The 16061-nt window shown below is 54.4% G+C and overlaps 4 protein-coding genes across 4 annotated transcripts; 1 reads left to right on the forward strand and 3 right to left on the reverse strand.

The window, feature by feature from the left end:
• Window positions 1-759: 759 nt before the first annotated feature.
• NCLIV_045620 (putative DNA methyltransferase 2) lies at window positions 760-3144 on the forward strand (the record flags this gene model as incomplete). Its single annotated transcript, XM_003884112.1, has 1 exon — window positions 760-3144. The coding sequence occupies one exon, from the start codon at window positions 760-762 to the stop codon at window positions 3142-3144; it is 2385 nt and encodes a 794-aa protein (XP_003884161.1).
• A 1885-nt stretch (window positions 3145-5029) lies between these two features.
• Window positions 5030-7583, reverse strand: NCLIV_045630 (APC binding protein EB1, related; the record flags this gene model as incomplete). The annotated part of the gene is made up of 3 exons (XM_003884113.1): window positions 5030-5857; window positions 6133-6408; window positions 7407-7583. 3 exons carry the CDS (start codon window positions 7581-7583, stop codon window positions 5030-5032), a joined length of 1281 nt encoding a protein of 426 aa, XP_003884162.1.
• A 3973-nt stretch (window positions 7584-11556) lies between these two features.
• Window positions 11557-12165, reverse strand: NCLIV_045640 (conserved hypothetical protein; the record flags this gene model as incomplete). Its single annotated transcript, XM_003884114.1, has 1 exon — window positions 11557-12165. One exon carries the CDS (start codon window positions 12163-12165, stop codon window positions 11557-11559), a length of 609 nt encoding a protein of 202 aa, XP_003884163.1.
• Window positions 12166-14452: 2287 nt separating this feature from the next.
• NCLIV_045650 (uncharacterized protein) lies at window positions 14453-15328 on the reverse strand (the record flags this gene model as incomplete). Its single annotated transcript, XM_003884115.1, has 2 exons — window positions 14453-14936; window positions 15177-15328. 2 exons carry the CDS (start codon window positions 15326-15328, stop codon window positions 14453-14455), a joined length of 636 nt encoding a protein of 211 aa, XP_003884164.1.
• Window positions 15329-16061: the final 733 nt, after the last annotated feature.

Consider the following 16061-nt stretch of genomic DNA (forward strand, 5'->3'; position numbering starts at 1 on the left):
GCAACATCTCAGCGCGGGAAAAAGGGATTTTTACGATTTTTTCTCTTTTTCGCTCGGAAAACAGATGAGACAGGGAAACAGACGGTGAGAAAGCTGTGTTTCCATTGTAGACGTCTCTCTTCTTCCCTCCGCATCTCTTTGAGGGCCTTTCTCGCGTCTGTTTCGCATCGCGAAAGAGCACATCTGGTACATCCGAGGTCTCCTGCTGGCCGTGTCTCCTGCCTTCTGCTTCTGATTCCCTCTTTCCTGTCTCCTTCCTCTTTTTCTTGTGGGGGTCTTTTCCTGGTTCGCGGCCTTCTTACAGCTCTCGCTCTACGTAACGTTCTCGCTTTCCGTGTTCTCTCATCTCCGTTTCTCTCTTCATCTCTCTCTTCTTTTCTGGTGTCTCTTCTTCTGGGCCTGGCTTCGTCAATCGATAGCTGACCCGAGCCTGTCTTTTTTTTTGCAGGCGGGTAACCGGATTGGTTCTGTGCTAGCACGAAACCAACAGTCGTAATGGCTCTTGCTTCCAAGCAAACATGAATACTGAGTTTTTCGTTTCCTTGTTCGTCCGTGGCGTCTGGAGCTTTCACGTACCTCGACTGAGGTGAACGGAGGCATAGAAGGCGGCCGGTAGGGCTGGAGAGAACTGCAGGGGACACCAGAGAGAGAGAGGCTGAGAAGGCCGCGAGGGAGCTCGCCAAAGAGAGGAGCGACAGACGACAGACACAAGGGGTGAAGAGGGAGAAGAGAAGGAACGGGACAGAAGGAAAGGAGACAATGGGGACACAGAAGCGTAGCGAGTCGGGAGGCGAACCGGAAGAGGCGAGAAGGCACGGGCCGCCACAACGGCAGTTTGTCGAACAAGCCCAGGTTGCGCCGCTCGAAGCAGAGAGCAGGGCGCCAGGAGACGCCCGAGTGCCCATGGAGAAGCGGAATGGAGACAGGGACTCCCGGGCTGTCGACTGGCAGGTCTTTGAATTTTTCAGCGGAATAGGAGGCCTGCATGCAGGGTGGGATCGCGCCGTGGAGATCTTCAACTGCGCATCCAGCGCGTTCGCATCCGCGGTCGTTCTACAGGCGCCAGTGTGTCGCGCGTACGATGTGAACGCAACAGCCAATCAGGTCTACGTGCACAACTTTGGACTGTCTCCGCAGCATCTATCCTTGGAGCATCTTCCGGCGTCGCTGCTGGGTGCCGAGCGCGAGGGCGGGAGTGTTCCCAGCTCCGCGGCAAAAACGGCGACGGCTCGTGAGGCGATGGATGCGATGCGCCTGGACGCGGTCGACGAAACGAAGGAGGTAAAGAAGGCGAACGCCTCGACGCGCCGGACCGGGAAGCCAACGCCCGCGAGGGACTATGAGCAGCGACAGAAGCCGAAACCGAAGAAGGAAGCAGACGTGTGGCTCCTGTCGCCGCCGTGTCAACCGTACACGCGGGGTGGGAAGCGCGAGGATCTCCACGACCCACGTGCTCGAGGCCTTCTAAACCTTCTCGACTGCCTCGAGCGTCTGGCGGATCCACCAAAGTTGCTGTTTCTGGAAAACGTTCGCGGCTTCGAGGAGTCCCAGACGCGGGCGCGCCTTCTGAAAGTCTTGCGACAGAGAGCGTACCAGGTCGAGGAGTTTCTCCTCTCGCCCACGCAACTGGGGTTCCCCAACACGCGCGTCCGATACTACTGCCTGGCAACACGGGCTGGCGGAGCTGAGGAGGGCGGCGACGAAGAAGGAAGTTGTTGCCTTGGGGAGAAACGTCAAGAGCAGGAGGAGCCCACCAGCGAGGAGGCAGACACTGGAAGCGGCGAGCGCGAGCCGAGCGCGCGAGACGAGGCGCACAGGCCTCGAGACGCGACGCTCTGCCCCTCTTTTTTCGAGGCGAGAAAAGAGGCAACTCAAGAAGAGACGCACAGTGGCTGTCTGGCAGCGAGAGGCGAAGCTCTTTCCACGCATGCCAACTTAGGCGAAGACCATTCAGACACCCAAAGCCCTCTGTGCATCAGTCCGCCCGCAGCCGCCCTCGACTTGTGGTGTCAGCACGCCGGAGTGCCCTGCGAGTGCCTGCGTGCAGGCGCAGACCCCGTTCCGGTGGCGGGTTCGGAGCCGTCGGCGCGACCTGACGCTTCCCCTTCCTCTGTCTCGTGTGCGCCTCCGTTCACGATTCGCCAGCCCGTGTCCCGGCCGATCGGCGCGTTTCTCGACTCCTCGCTGAGTGCCGAGAAGCTGCGGGAGCTAACGGTTCCCTCTGAAAAACTCCGACGCTTCATCGACTTTGCTCGCCCGGGATGTTCCCACGCGTGCTCTGCGGCGAGGCCGCCGCGCGCCGCCACGCGCTTCCACAAGAACCGCGAGCGCCTCGCAGACTCTCCGGCGGGCGCGGCTGCGAGGCAAACGGCGGAGAGGCTTGAGCCGGAGACGCCTGGCGCGAGCGCACGGGTGGGTTCGAGCATCTCGAGGGGCGCACACGAGACGCAGGTCGCGCAGGAACGGCCAAGTGGCGAGTTTGCGGTGCGTGCCGAGTGCAGGTGCGTCTGCTGTCAACAGGGAAACTGCGTGTGCGCCAAGTTCGCGTTCCGTCTGGATGTGGTGACTCCCGAATCAACGGCGAGCAGCACTTTCACAAAGGGATACACAGCCAACATCCACACAGGAGGACCTCTCCTGCTCGTCCCAGCTTCGTCTCCTGTGTCCCCTTCTCCCGCGTTGCCTTGCGAAAGGCCCACGTCGTCACGCCCAACTTGGTCTGCTCGCTCGTCGTCTTCCTGGCTCTCTTCCTCCTCTTCTGGCTCACCTGTTTCTGCCCGCACCGCGTCGTGTGTGCGTCCTCCGGGATCGGCTCTGTGCCCGTCTGTTACTGGGGTGGGGAATCCTTATCAGCACGTGTTTGCGACGGAGGAACTGGACAAGACGCGGTTTCAGCACGACCTCCGCGAGACCGACGTCGTCCGTTTCTTCTCGCGCGAAGAGCTGTTGCGGCTCCACGGCTATCCGCCGGCCTTCTCGTTCCCCGACTCGATTCGGGATAAGAAAGCGGCGAGTCTGGTCGGGAACTCGGTGAATGTGGACGTCGTCGCCGTGTTGCTGGTGCATCTGCTGCTCGGCTTCTTCTCTTCCGCACGGGACGCCCTCAAGGCAGACTCCGGCGCCGTTCGCGAGCCCGCGCCTTAACGTGCAGGCTCCTCGGGCGAAAGCGTGTTCAACCCAGACGTGTATTCAGCGTCTACTTCTTGCCGCGGGCACTCGCTCAAAAAACCCCGGAGGCGCCAGACGACTGACTCTCGCAATCTTAGTTCCGAAATCTTCGGTACGGGAATGAGGAGCAAAGTGAAGGCTGTGTTCGCTGCTACGCGAAAACGCCAGCCGAAAGTGCAAACGCAGCTGAAGATCCAGCTGTCCACACACAGTTTATCCACAGGGCAGGCAGAGGGCGTTTCGTCGAAAAAAGTACCCAACATTTAGCGTCGAAGCGGACTACCCAGGAGCAGAGAGACAGCGGTGGAGCTGTAGACGTGTCGGTCGCATCAGAAAGAGGAAGACACCCGCGGGTGTCTCCCCAGATCTGCACAAGTCGAGACGTGAGAGTTGGCCATGTCACACAAAGAGTGGTTCGCCATTTTGGAAATGTTTGGGGCCCAGCCTGTCGGGCGCGGCTCTTGGCTAGAAAAACCCGGCTCAAAAAACAGAAATGCGTTCCGAGAGCAGAAAGGCACCGAGTCGCACATTTAAAAGTGTGCAGAACGGAGTCCCAGTGGACACACAGCCGCCCGTATGCCGATCTAAGAATCGGATTACTTACGGTTCTCCTGGATCCCTAGCTTTGGAATACAACGCCAACAGTTCGGCGTTCACTTACTGTTTCGAAGTACACCGTGCTCCTTTCTTTTCATACCAAGTGTCGACACATGCCAGGATGCCGACGCATGGCCTGATCGGCGTCCGCAGACGGCTGTAGATATATGGGCAGATACCTGTGGAAAGAGTGTAGATAGTTGTTGACAGATCGACGCAGTCCGGGAGATGCAGACAGATACGGATCGATAGAGTTTGCGCGGAAAAGGCGCTCGTTCCGGTATTTCACAAGTTGAACAAATTGAAACTGGAGTTGGACGGTCCTCTGAAGAAAAATAGGGCTGTGAACAAGGCACTTGAAGTGTGAGTCATCATTTGTCTTTGCTCCCTCGGCAGAAGGCAGAGACACACGCACGGCGAAGCACTTTCTCCAAGACTGAGGCAAGCGAAGAAAAATATCCACAGCTCGGCCAAAGACAGGACCGAGAACCGAGGCGCGTGGGATCGTCTTTTCGCCCGCTCGCCTCAGAGAGGGAAGAAAACGCGACCAGAGGCAACTCCGCAACCGCCCGCACTGGTACCAAAAAATTTCTTCCCGTCCTCTCGCTGACGGGAAAAACTGAAAAAAGAGGAGACAATCGTGGCGGGGGCACTCCTCCCTCGGTCGATTTACACCGCGGAAAAATGTTATCCGCGTGTGGAGTCGAAGCACCGATACATATGTACAGTTACACACACAGACACCGATACACACATGCACATACATGTAGATATAGCTAAAGGGCTGTGGAACATACGGAGCGATTGTGTCTGTGTATGTATACAGAAGGGTGTGTGTGTGTTATTTGTTTATGGCCAGCGAAGCGGCACGGATCGCTTTTTCGCCGGTTCTGCTTCAGATGCATTGTGTCTTTAGGAGAACTGCTGGTGGGGTGTCTACGAAGGCCTCAATCGAGTTTAGTTCCTCTCGGGCGCTGGTCGTTTTCTCGCTGCGCAAGCGATTCTGTGCAGTTTCGCTTCATTCCGCTGAGACTTCCTCTCGCGTGCTCGCCGCACCCTTCGATCTCTCTCCTCCGTTCTGCCCTTCAGCGCGTGACGTTTCTGCGATACAGACGTCTGAGCACGTATTTCCGTCGTTTCCTTCGCCGCACTCTCGTGACCTCCCTTCTCTGCGGCGCGGTTTCTCTTCCCTCACAAACCGTCCGGGTTTTTCTGTGCAGTCGGGGATTCGGCTTCTTCTGGACGCCGCTCCTGTCGCTCCTTTTCACTGAAGCATCGGCTCCGCTGTCTCGACACCGCCCCGGGCGCAAATGCGCGCTCGCGGCTTTCCTGGCAGCAGGTCGTCCTCACTTTCTTCGCCTGCACGCAGGGGGGAAACTCCGCGTGCAACGTCGTTCCCGTGGGCAGCGTAGGCCGCTCCAGCCTTCTCTGTTCTCCTGGTGTTTTCGTCTCTCTTCTCTCCGAACGGCGAGTAGCCGTCGCCCACTGTCTCCGGTCGGCCGTCGCCGCGGGCGCCTCGGCCCCCGCAGCGGCGGTTTTCTTCCTCCTCTTCTTCGCCCTGCGCCTCCATCGGCTCGTCCTCGCCCTCTTCGAGGTGTTCGTCTGTCGCGTAGAGAACGGCGAGAACGTCTTTAACGTTCAGCGTCCCGACCCCGGAAGACCCGCACATCACTTCGATTCGCCGCAGCTTCTGGAAATAGAAATCGCGCTCCAGTCGTGCCTGGTCGACCTCGGCCTCGAGCGCCTTTGCACACTCCCTCAGCCGAAGTGTCGTTGCCTCCAGCTCCCGAATGTATGTCCGTTCCTCTCGGCTGCCCGAGACTTGCCGCGCCGCCCTCTCCGACTCGCCGCCTTCGCACGGGCTCCCGCGACCTTTGCCGGCGGGCTGTGCGCTCGTCATGCGCGACGAACACGACGTCGTGCGGCGCTTCTCGCCCTGTGTGCCGTGGCTAGTCGCCCGCGACACTGGCGGAGACGAAGAGGCGAGAGAAGAGAGCGAAGCCTGGGACGCAGGCGTCTCCTTCGACGCGGGGACACCCGATGTCGCCGGGTCATTCGGCTGCGCCCAATCCGGGAACGTGGAGCCTGCGAGCTAGAGAGAAACACGGAACGAAGAGGAGAGAACGACGCATCGAAACCGCAACCTTTTCTACACTTGCGGGGACTTGGAGCGGGCGGAACTGCGCCGCAGGGCACACTGACCTGCAGACGTAGAGGCATCGGCCGGCTTTTCTCAGAAACGGGCAGAGAGAGGCAAAAAGCAAACGAAAGGCATCCCGGGCGGCGAGAAGAGAAGAAAGATGGCGGGGCACAGGGACAGAGTCGCCCGAACGCGTAAAGTGTCTCGATGTCTGTGGCGGGTCTTACCTTTCGTCGTTCATACGCATTATACGGTTTGTCTGGAGCTCGGAACTGAGCCGCCTGGCGATCGTAGAAGGCCTTCAGCCACTGAAGAAATTCGAGGTTGTCTTGGTACTTTCCCTTTATCAGCTTGTCAACTTCAATGTGCTTTTTGATCCCTTGCTTGTTGAAGACAGATTGAAGCAGCTTGTAGTTCTGGATATATTCGTAGTCGAACTTGCAATTCCACTTCACTTTTGCCATCGGGACCTTGTGCCCTCCGCCAAACATACCGTCGACAATCTGAAGGCACCGCGAAGAAACGAACTCGCCTCTTGTTCTTACCGACCGCAAATAAGGGGAATTTCCTCTCCTACTCATTTAGTCTGAAAAACGCTTTGCCACGTGGTTTCGTCCCCCGCCCCTTGCTGTGGAGATACATCACGGAGACGCGGGCCTCTGGGGCAGACGAATGGAGACACGTTCCTCAGGGTACGTCGGCCACGGACGCTCAACTGTCTTCATCACGAAACAGTGCGGGGATGCCGCACAATTTCTAAGACTCTATACGTGTATACATGCGGATTTATCCATATGTGTAAAAACAGTATACATACACACATGCACCAGTGGGGCTACGCGGTTGGATACATATGTAGAAGATTCGTCTTCTCCGAGTGACCTTCTGCCGCTAGATGTGTGAGCAGCACGAGAAAAGCGCTGGCAGCAGAAGAGGAATGGAAACAGCCTGCTTTATGGCAACACCGTGGAAAACGTTTTGCATGTGAAAAGGCGCAAGCTGGCGCCTTCGACAGTTCGAATCGACTTCCTCTCTCCCAGCTTTTCCCCGAGGGCAGGAAGCGACACACAAAGGAGCCTACGAGCCGAAACAGACCGCCGCCTCTCCGTGGCCGGATCCAAGACACCCTATTCCAGTACAAATCCGGTCCCACTGTCCGTTATATAAGCATCAATATCCACAAATAGATGGGCACATAAATACCTGAGGCCGAGACCGAGCGGGATAGAGATACAAAAAGATCTAGATACCGGTACGTAGATAGAGAGAGGTATACACAGATATATATAAATGACTTCCGTTCACGAATAGGGGGATGACAAACGACTGGCTTTTGTTCACTTGTCCTGACCTATGCTCTACGTGAACCAAGTTACGTGTACAAGGAACCGAGATGTGACGCCCACAGAGGAATCCATGGAAACCCATGAAAATGCGTAGTCCTACGTGCATGCGTTTACGCGTTTTCCTTTCCACTTGGGTGTGGCGATTTCAAGCGTACCTGGAGGTAGATGGCGCCGGAGGCACCTTGCTCAATTTTTGTAAGGGAAAGATTGAAGGTTGTATTCACCCAGTCGAGCAACTCAGTCCGCGAAACGAAGAACGCGCCTTCCATCATCCCTACACTGCTGGGGTCTACATCCCTTACAGTTCCGGAGTTTGCGTGTGCGAGCGCCATTCTTCTGCAGGGACGGAACAGACAGGAATGTCTTTATCGTCTTCTGCCAAGCGGAGAAATTGTAGAGGACGGAAAAGTGATTTTTCCTTCCTTCGAGACTACCGGAGAAAGGAGCTGCGCAACAGAGACACTTCAGGTTCCTGCCTCGTTTTTTCTTTCAGAAGAAGCGTTCTACCGCGGTACGAAAAAGAGGATGGGGGCGGTCGACTGAGATGTGACCGCCAAGGAAGAGAGGCAGCGGGGCGACTACGAGCAGGGGAGAACAGAGAAAGAGGAAGAGCGAATGTGTCTACGCAAAACAGGACGAAAGGTGGGACAAGACGAGCGACGCAACCGAAGGGAGAGAGAGGCTGTGAAACGAGCGTTTTCTCAGAAGAAAATGAGAGAATCATCATGGAGACAGGCAGAAACAAGAATGCGATAGAAATGAAGCAAGGCCGGTAGACGGCCCAGGCTGCCACAGAAGAAAATGTTGGAAAAGGCGAGAATCGCACGGAGAGAGCGACGGTGCGGGAACAAACTGAAACACAAATTGAAGCGACGAAGGCGCCTGTGGTGTCTCGGACAAGACGAGAATCCAGGAAATGGAGCAGAGGAAGTGGAGAATGGGTCGAGCAAACACGGGTTCGCTGGTGAAAATGCGGGAGAAAATCCCAGAGGACAGACGAGACTCGGCGACGGAAATAGTGGGTCTGTGTCAACACAGCGTGAATGAAAAGCCGTGTCTCCTCTTCGTCCTCTATACTGTGGTATCACGAGCTGTCTCGAGGAAACAGAGGAAAAACGCATTTGCGTTCGAGTGGCACAACGGAGCCCCTTGACGGTTCTCTTTCCTTTTGAATTCTCTCCAGCTCTGCGGCGTCCGATGAGTGGTTTTCTCTCCGTCTACGGGCGCGGCTTACCCCCGAGAAGCGTGGTCTGGTGGGCAAAAAAGCGTTCGCTTTGTCTTTTCGGATTCAGCCCTTCCCACGGAGAAAAAAGCCGTGGGCAGCGTCCACGTGTTGCTTTCCTTGTGGGAGCGGATCCTACGAAGCGAGTCCACAGTGTGAGCAGGAGAATCAGGGCGCGAGCGGAAGGCTGACGACGAAGGCGTACAGGAGGCTGGCGTCCTCTGCAGGGGCAGGCGGAAGAGAACACCTGGGAGACGAGATAGAAGGGAACGGCCAGAAGCAGAGAACGGAACTTCAGGAAGAGTGAAAAACAAAGCGACTGGCGTTTCGCTCCAGCGACTCAAGCAGTTTGCACGGAATGTAAGGACAGATGAGCCGTCAAGCACGCCCCAGACAACATGTGGTCCTCGGAATGAAGGGAAATGCAAGGCCGTGAAAAGAGTTAAATTTGACAAAACGAGTCATACGGAACAGAAGATAGAAAAGATGAGGCATAAGGAAGGGCGAAGCGAAGAGCCATTGTGACGAACGCCGCACACTCCTCACAATCTTGAGAGACTCAGGAAGAGAAAATGAGAGGACCGAAGGGTGTGGAAAGACTAGAGAGCCCGACAAGAGGAAAGATTGCCAGCTGACTCGGTTTCCAGTTGTGGCACACCCAAAAGTACCCGCAGGAAAAAACGAGGCCGACGGCGCAGACGAGGTGCTTTCGCAGGAACCTGTCGGCGACCGTAGACAAGGAATGACCAGCACAGTGTACACGCAGTCAGTGATGGTGGTCAGAACGCGTTTAAACGCCAACACAAAGAACGAAGCGTCCAGCAGAAACGGAGGCAGATAAGATGGTACTACGAATTGCCCTAAAAAGGAGCAATAGTCTGACGAAAAGACAACGGCAACCCGCCGTGTCGCTCCCGTCGAGACACCGGAGGAAACACAAGTTTGGAAGTTGTTGGACTGTTGATTGATGGGGGGACAAGAAGAATGTGGGTATGGAGAACCGAATAGCAACACACTTAGATGAGTAAGGCAATGATGTGCCTTGCCTACTTCCGAAGAAAAAACTTCGCAGGGGGGCGACTGTCTGGAAGAAAAGAACACGCAGCCACACGGGAAAAGTTTACACGAACAGCTGAAGGGGGGGCAGTTAAAACGTGGTGTTGGCACCGCGTGTGCTGCGCAAAAATGGGACCAGTGAGCGGGGTCTCCCCTGCCCTACAGCCTCAGGCAGACAGCCCTCTCTCGCCTGTCGCCTTCCACAGCGGTGGACGGAAAGCAATCCTGCCTCTGCGGACGATGGCACACCTCTCACAACGGAGAAATCTAAACGCTGGTTGTCCGACGGTAGGCCGAAGCATTCTTGTGTAAAAACGCGGTTCACCTGAGCAAACTACTGGTAAATGCTGTCCGTGTTGACAGTCACCCAACACTCAGCCTGATTGGGCGATTCATTGTAACGGACACAGTTTTTTTTTTCCTCGTCGATCGGTATTGCGAAACAGATCCCGGAGAAGGGACGGTAGGAACTGGAAAAAGAATTCCTCGGGGAAGCGAGAGCCCCATGCTACGCCCGTGGCCCGGTCTACGCTGCGGGATCTCTGTTCGCTACAGAACCGTCAAAAAGGGCAAACAGCATCAGTATTTTGGCCTACGAAGAAGTATGTAAGGTTGTACTATGAGCTTAAAACGGTGTTCACTGTAGCTGCCAGTTTGAGAAGGGCTCAGTACTCGATCAGCCTAGTCTGAAAGTCGAAGTCACTCTGCCAGTAGAAAAAGAATTACCAAGGGATTTAGCTGTTGCAAGTAGCGTGCAGGCCACGTGACGCTGTCGTATTCTTTGGCCAGGTACGGACACACGCCGATGGCACTGCGCAGATTACCGGAACATGGTGTGTGGCTGCTTCAGCCCTTGCTTTAGGAGTTTGTATGTGTAGCAGACGGGCCGTGTTTCGCGCATTTGTCACTGTTTCCACAGCGAACGCCTGGTAGCTGTCATTAAAGTACCACACTTGCGTGGTCGAACAGAGTTAATGTCTCAGGCAGCCGTGGCTTCACTGCAAGCTCGGCTGCTTTGCGGGACCGCATGATTATTTCTTTACTCCGTTTGGTAGAGTTTAAGCTCACCGTCGGTGACAGGTCACTTTGGCTATGAACAGCTCGAATTTGTTCAGTCGCCTGTCACCTAGGCAGAGCTTTTTCTACGAGGATGCTGGTGGTTTCTGTGTAGTTGCAAAGGCGTCAGAACCATTTCCTGGCAGCAGTGGTACAGGCTACGGATCCAACCTAGTGTGTCAATGGTGATTCACCTCATCACTTTTGTTTTTAAGCGACTGTTCTTGTCTACCGCCGTTCGACAAGGATTGGCATCTGCAAGCAGTACAGCGCCAACAGACCGCCCGACTGCAGTTGCCATGTCGCCGCAGCACCTTCCTTGCACGTTTTGATGATATGTGGGAGAAGAAACTTGCTTGTACAGTGCGGTCTATTAGCCAGTTCATGCCTTTCAGCATACTGGCTCCATGGAGAGCGGAAAGGATAGCATCGCACGCTGAACACAGGCGAGGCACTTCCTTATAGGTTGACAAGAGCGCATAGTATCCAGCTCAGCGCCAGGAGGCCAGCGGGTGTACAGTACTCATCGTGTAGCAACTGTGGCCATGAACACATATTCTTCTACAACTTCATTCGCATGGACACATGACAGGAATCCTGCGCTCGAGCAGATTCAGGTAAAAACAATCATAGACCTGTAGTAATCATCTTTTCGTACAGGCATTTTTTCTCAGCAGTCTGCGATTGCCCGATGACAACGTTCGGCTGCTGCTCTTTACACCGAGAAAAGGTACGCATGATGAGAATGCTTGGCTGAGCCGCCTGTATTTCATCTCCATCAAATAGAAAACTTTTTGGTATATGAGCTACAGACTCATACTTTGTCGTAGAAGAAGCAAACAAATTTGCTCCGCAGGTAATTCTTTTTCGGCCGGCACTTGGACTCGAATTCAACAGCTTCACTCCTTGCGAAAAAGGTGTATCCAGTAGCATGCTGGTGTTCTGCGGAGCCCTAAGAAACCCTTCGTCCTTTATGTTTTCACCTTGTGTGTGCGTTGCTCCGCACCGTCTCCGTTCATCTGCTCGGCAACTTTGTCGTTGCTCAGTTCCCGCCTACGTACACGGGGCGTTGCTGACAGCTGCATCCCGAATAAGCGCTTGAAGAAATTGGTGAATGCTCTCCAAGCGGATTTTGCTCTCTCCACCGTACCGCCGACTGCTTTGCCACCAGCATCTAACACTGTTTCCCCGTCTGCAGCCGCTCCACCCTTTCCAGCACTAGCTGTGCGCTTTGCAGCCTCCAGCGCTTTGCCTCCAGCAGTCACAACAGAATCCGTTCCTGATGCGGCAGCACGCAGCAACGTATCGCCCGCCGTGGCCGCACCTTGTTCACCTGGAGAAGAGACTTTAGCAGCTGCTTGGCCGGTTGCAATGGTGTCTTTCTTGCCGAGAGAGGCGAGTTCTTCAGTAGCATTTACAACATCGCTGCCAATACCAGTTAGATCATTTTCTTTCATCGCCTTGCCCACCCCAAGACTGCCCATGGCTGTCACGGCTTCGGAACCTGCCGAGCCCACAGCTGCCGCCACGTCGCTTGCCTTGCTCACCGCGTCCTCTCCTTTAGCCACAAGGTCTTCCATTCCTCTAAGAGCTTCAACACGTGGAGCGGGATTTCTGAACACGCAGAAAGCAAGCAGCACATCATGGTAATAGCGGTTCACGGCATCTGCAAAGTGGGGTGTTCCTCATTCTTTTTTGTTGTTTTATGCTCGCACGGACATTGCGTGGTCGTGATTTCCCGGTATACGAGGCTCCGGGCCGACCACGTGCCTCAGGTTCACTCCACACAGAGGTTAGTCCGGAAATCGTAGAAGCAGGTGATGAATGCTGCGCAGTCAATGCAGCAAACTCAGCTATCGCTCAGATGCCAAGAATGGGCAGCTGCTGGATACGATTTGTTTGCCGCATACGTCCTGTTGTAAGGTACCCCGGCATGGTGGAAAGTAGACATAGCTGTGGAAGAAGTGAAGCAAGCTCTGGGAGCGCCTCCCTTTCTCAGCTGGCCTCACGTAATTAGTTCACCTAACCAACACGATCCGGCTGTTTGGAAACAACTCCCCACCTAGAGAGTTAAAGATTTTAGTACATGTAGGAATAGCAATGATAATTGTTATAGCTGAGACGTATAACAACGTATATCGACTTAAGACCGACACACACATCATACCTGCGATAAATATATCTTGGATGATTGTATATTAGCGGCAAAGTGTCAATCAAACATGGTAATTTTCGGTTCTCCATGGAATCTATTTGGAAGAACAGGCGCTTTTACCCGGAAGAAAAAGACCCCGCTGCGAGATGCACCGGACCCCACACTAGTGCGAGCGCGAGACCTTGGAGAACGAGGTCGGAATCCAGGAGGCGTTGAAACTTGGTTTTCTTCACAGTCGTCATTGTGGAAGTCGATACACGTATCTTGGCATGAACTGAGACTGCCTAACTGTGGGAGACATATTCCCAAGGACTCGCTGTCAGGTTCCCTCACTCGTTGCATGGAGTGCCCGCGGACGAGGGAGGCTTACACGCCAGTCGGCAGCTTTTACAGGGGAGACGGCCCAGTACCCGCCGTATCTAAACGGCCGTGCAGAATCGATCTGCAGCGAAATCGCCCGTATGGAAAACATTCAGAAGCATGAACGAGCCAAAATACTTTAACGTTCTTGCAATGTAGCCCGTACATGTAGCGGAAACACACACCGACAGCGCCTCTCGTGTCAGCACATCGACTCCCGAGCCTCCGACGGCGGCGTCTCCCTGCCCGTAAGGCCACGCGGCCCGTCTTGATCGCCGACCGCTTGGTTCCAAGTAGCTTCTATTTCGGCTGGCATGCGGCCCCACCCTCATTACTGTCACCCCGCATAAAAAGTTACTAGCATAAGGATTCTCTGGCGTCGACCCTATTCCATATGAAAATTCCGAAGACGGGAACCCGTCTTCGAGGAGAGGTGTATCTCTGTAACTGTTTAGAAATAACTCTATACCTGTTTCTCGAACTGCGCTGCTGCCTGTCACAAAGGTTTCAGGTTAGGTTAACTGGACCGCCGGCGCCGTGCCGACTTCTTCACAGATGCTAGCAAGCGTATCTCCGTTACAGTCAAAAGGATCCCCGTACATCCGAGTTCCCCAATCCCACACACATTCGCAGAGTCACTGTGCAGCGTTAATGTTTACTATTCCCTTCTAGTGCAGGAGCACGAATGCGATCGAGTGGACTATTTCTAAGCGTGCTTTCCATGATACTTTGTTGTATCGATCCCCACGTCTCGCTGTATTGGATACCCCTCCCTATGCACTCCAACAGTGGATCCGGCCGCGACTTCTCTGCTATCCGAAGCCACGACTGCTGCGACATTTCAATTCTTGTTCCTCCCTGTTGTAATGTTCTATGAACAGTCGAAAAAACCGAAACGGCGAGGTAATTTGCTCCATCGTTTATGTGTGTCGTTAGACTTTTTTCATGACCATAACGATGCAACAAACTACGCATCGCAATCGCAAGAAATAAATCTAATCTCTTCGCAGCCCACGCACGCACACAAAGCCCAGGACATCCGAAAAATGTCACACACAACTATTGGCACCCGAAAATGGGCCATCGTATGCACGTACGCGAATGCAACGGTCTCATTCTCGTTCGCCCCCAAGAGCTGTTTGCAACAGATGTTGTCATCCTGCGCACAATTCATACTTGCACTGCATTTAATGCCGTGTGCCGTTTTTTAACGCCATACACACCGTGACACGACATCCGCCCCACATACCTTAAGTAGGATATTGAAATCCAACGCTTGTTAGCTGTCTTAAGCAGTCCAGGGGGGTGGTGGTGTACAGCAGTCATAAAGAACTTGACGTTTAGTGATTTTCTTAATTGACTTCAGCTTCTGGCGTTCCCCGTCCTTCTCCATCGTCCTTCTTAAGCCCAGCCTCAAGAATTTCCTCAGCCAACATCTCTGCGGTTTGCTGCACGTCATTTTGCTCTTTACGAGTACGCTGAACTTCACCTGATCGCGGGCCACTGGGGGGCACTTTTTCAGTCGGCGCCGCAGTCGTAGTGCCTGTCGGTGCCGACTCTTTAAGCTCAAGGCTCTTGCCAGCGCTCTGCAGGCCCTTAGCTGTGGCTTTCCTGACGGCCAAGTAGCCCTTATACGACTGGTCTTTTGCAACGTCAAAGCCTTTCATTGTCGCTTTCTTCACGTGGTAGTAGGCGTTCTCAGTTTCCTGTCCGACCTTCGCAGTAAACTGCTTGAGTAATCGATAAGCTTTTGCCGCTGCCTGTTTTACAGCTTCCGCCGTGGGTGTCTCCGGTTGCCTCTCGCCTGGCAGATCTTCGGGTGCAGCCATTGATTCTCTGCAAAAAGGCAATTGCATTGAGCATCGCGCGTGGGGCACTAGATCGCATATAAGCATGAACCAGGAGCGGGCGATACACGCATGGCAAGACAACAGAAACCTGCCCCCAACGGCTGTGACGAGCACTCCATGCTACTACTGCCCGATGAAACAGACGGAGGTACATGATACAGTGTTGGAAAATCTAGCCAGCTCTACCCTTTAACCCTTGGGTTCGCAGCAAGTTGTGGTAACCTACCTAACATCATCGCCACGGGGATATCCGGAATAACCGCTGCCAACCGGCTGTCCATTGACGGTTCCCCTGCCAGAAAAATCGGCTGCCTTTACCGAGGCGCCGACCAGGGCGCCAACGGCAACAACAAGTATCCAACGTTTCCCCGTGAACATCGTGTGGTGCTACGCAAAAACAGCAGTAAATAGTCAAAACAGTTACTTGTGGGAAAAGAAGTACAAATGAGGTATCGACCGTCAAAAAGAATTCATTTGACGAACTGCCCTTCGCAAACCCGCTCATGGCGTATGACGGACAGCAGACAGCGACGCACGGGCCACCGGTCCTCTTGCGTCTCTACCGACGTCTCTGTGTAAAGATGATGCCGTTCACACGAATAGCCGGATATAGCTGACTGAGGGGACACGGCGTACGCTGCCCCTGACCAACAGCACAGAAAAGACACACGTGCGGTCACCTGCCCCCCCCCTCCCCCCCACTCGTATCGTCAATACCACCGGCCGAGTGTGCCTCGCCTCGAGAGGTACGAAATCGTGTTCGTACTTCGAGGGATATGTAGGTAACCATAGTCTTGCTTTGAACTAGTGTAGTAGCATTGCCGTTTTCTCCGCGAATCCAAACGCTTAGCTAAACGTGATCACGCCATTAACCTCAAGCTGTTTAAGGCGCTTGCTGCCCACGAGATATTCGGTAGGCACATTGCGCCTTTGTGGCATCCAGATAGGCGACTGACGCAGAGACGAATGGGGACAGTGAACTAGTGAAGTGTTTCTTTTCCCTATGCGACGGAACAGCTACGAAATAGTGTCCGTACTTAGAGGGATATGTAGGTAAGCATTATCTTGCGTTGAACTAGTGTAATAGCAATACTGTTTTCTCGGCGAATCC

The sequence above is a fragment of the Neospora caninum genome, chromosome X (assembly GCF_000208865.1).
Source record: "Neospora caninum Liverpool complete genome, chromosome X".
Classification (NCBI taxonomy): domain Eukaryota; phylum Apicomplexa; class Conoidasida; order Eucoccidiorida; family Sarcocystidae; genus Neospora; species Neospora caninum.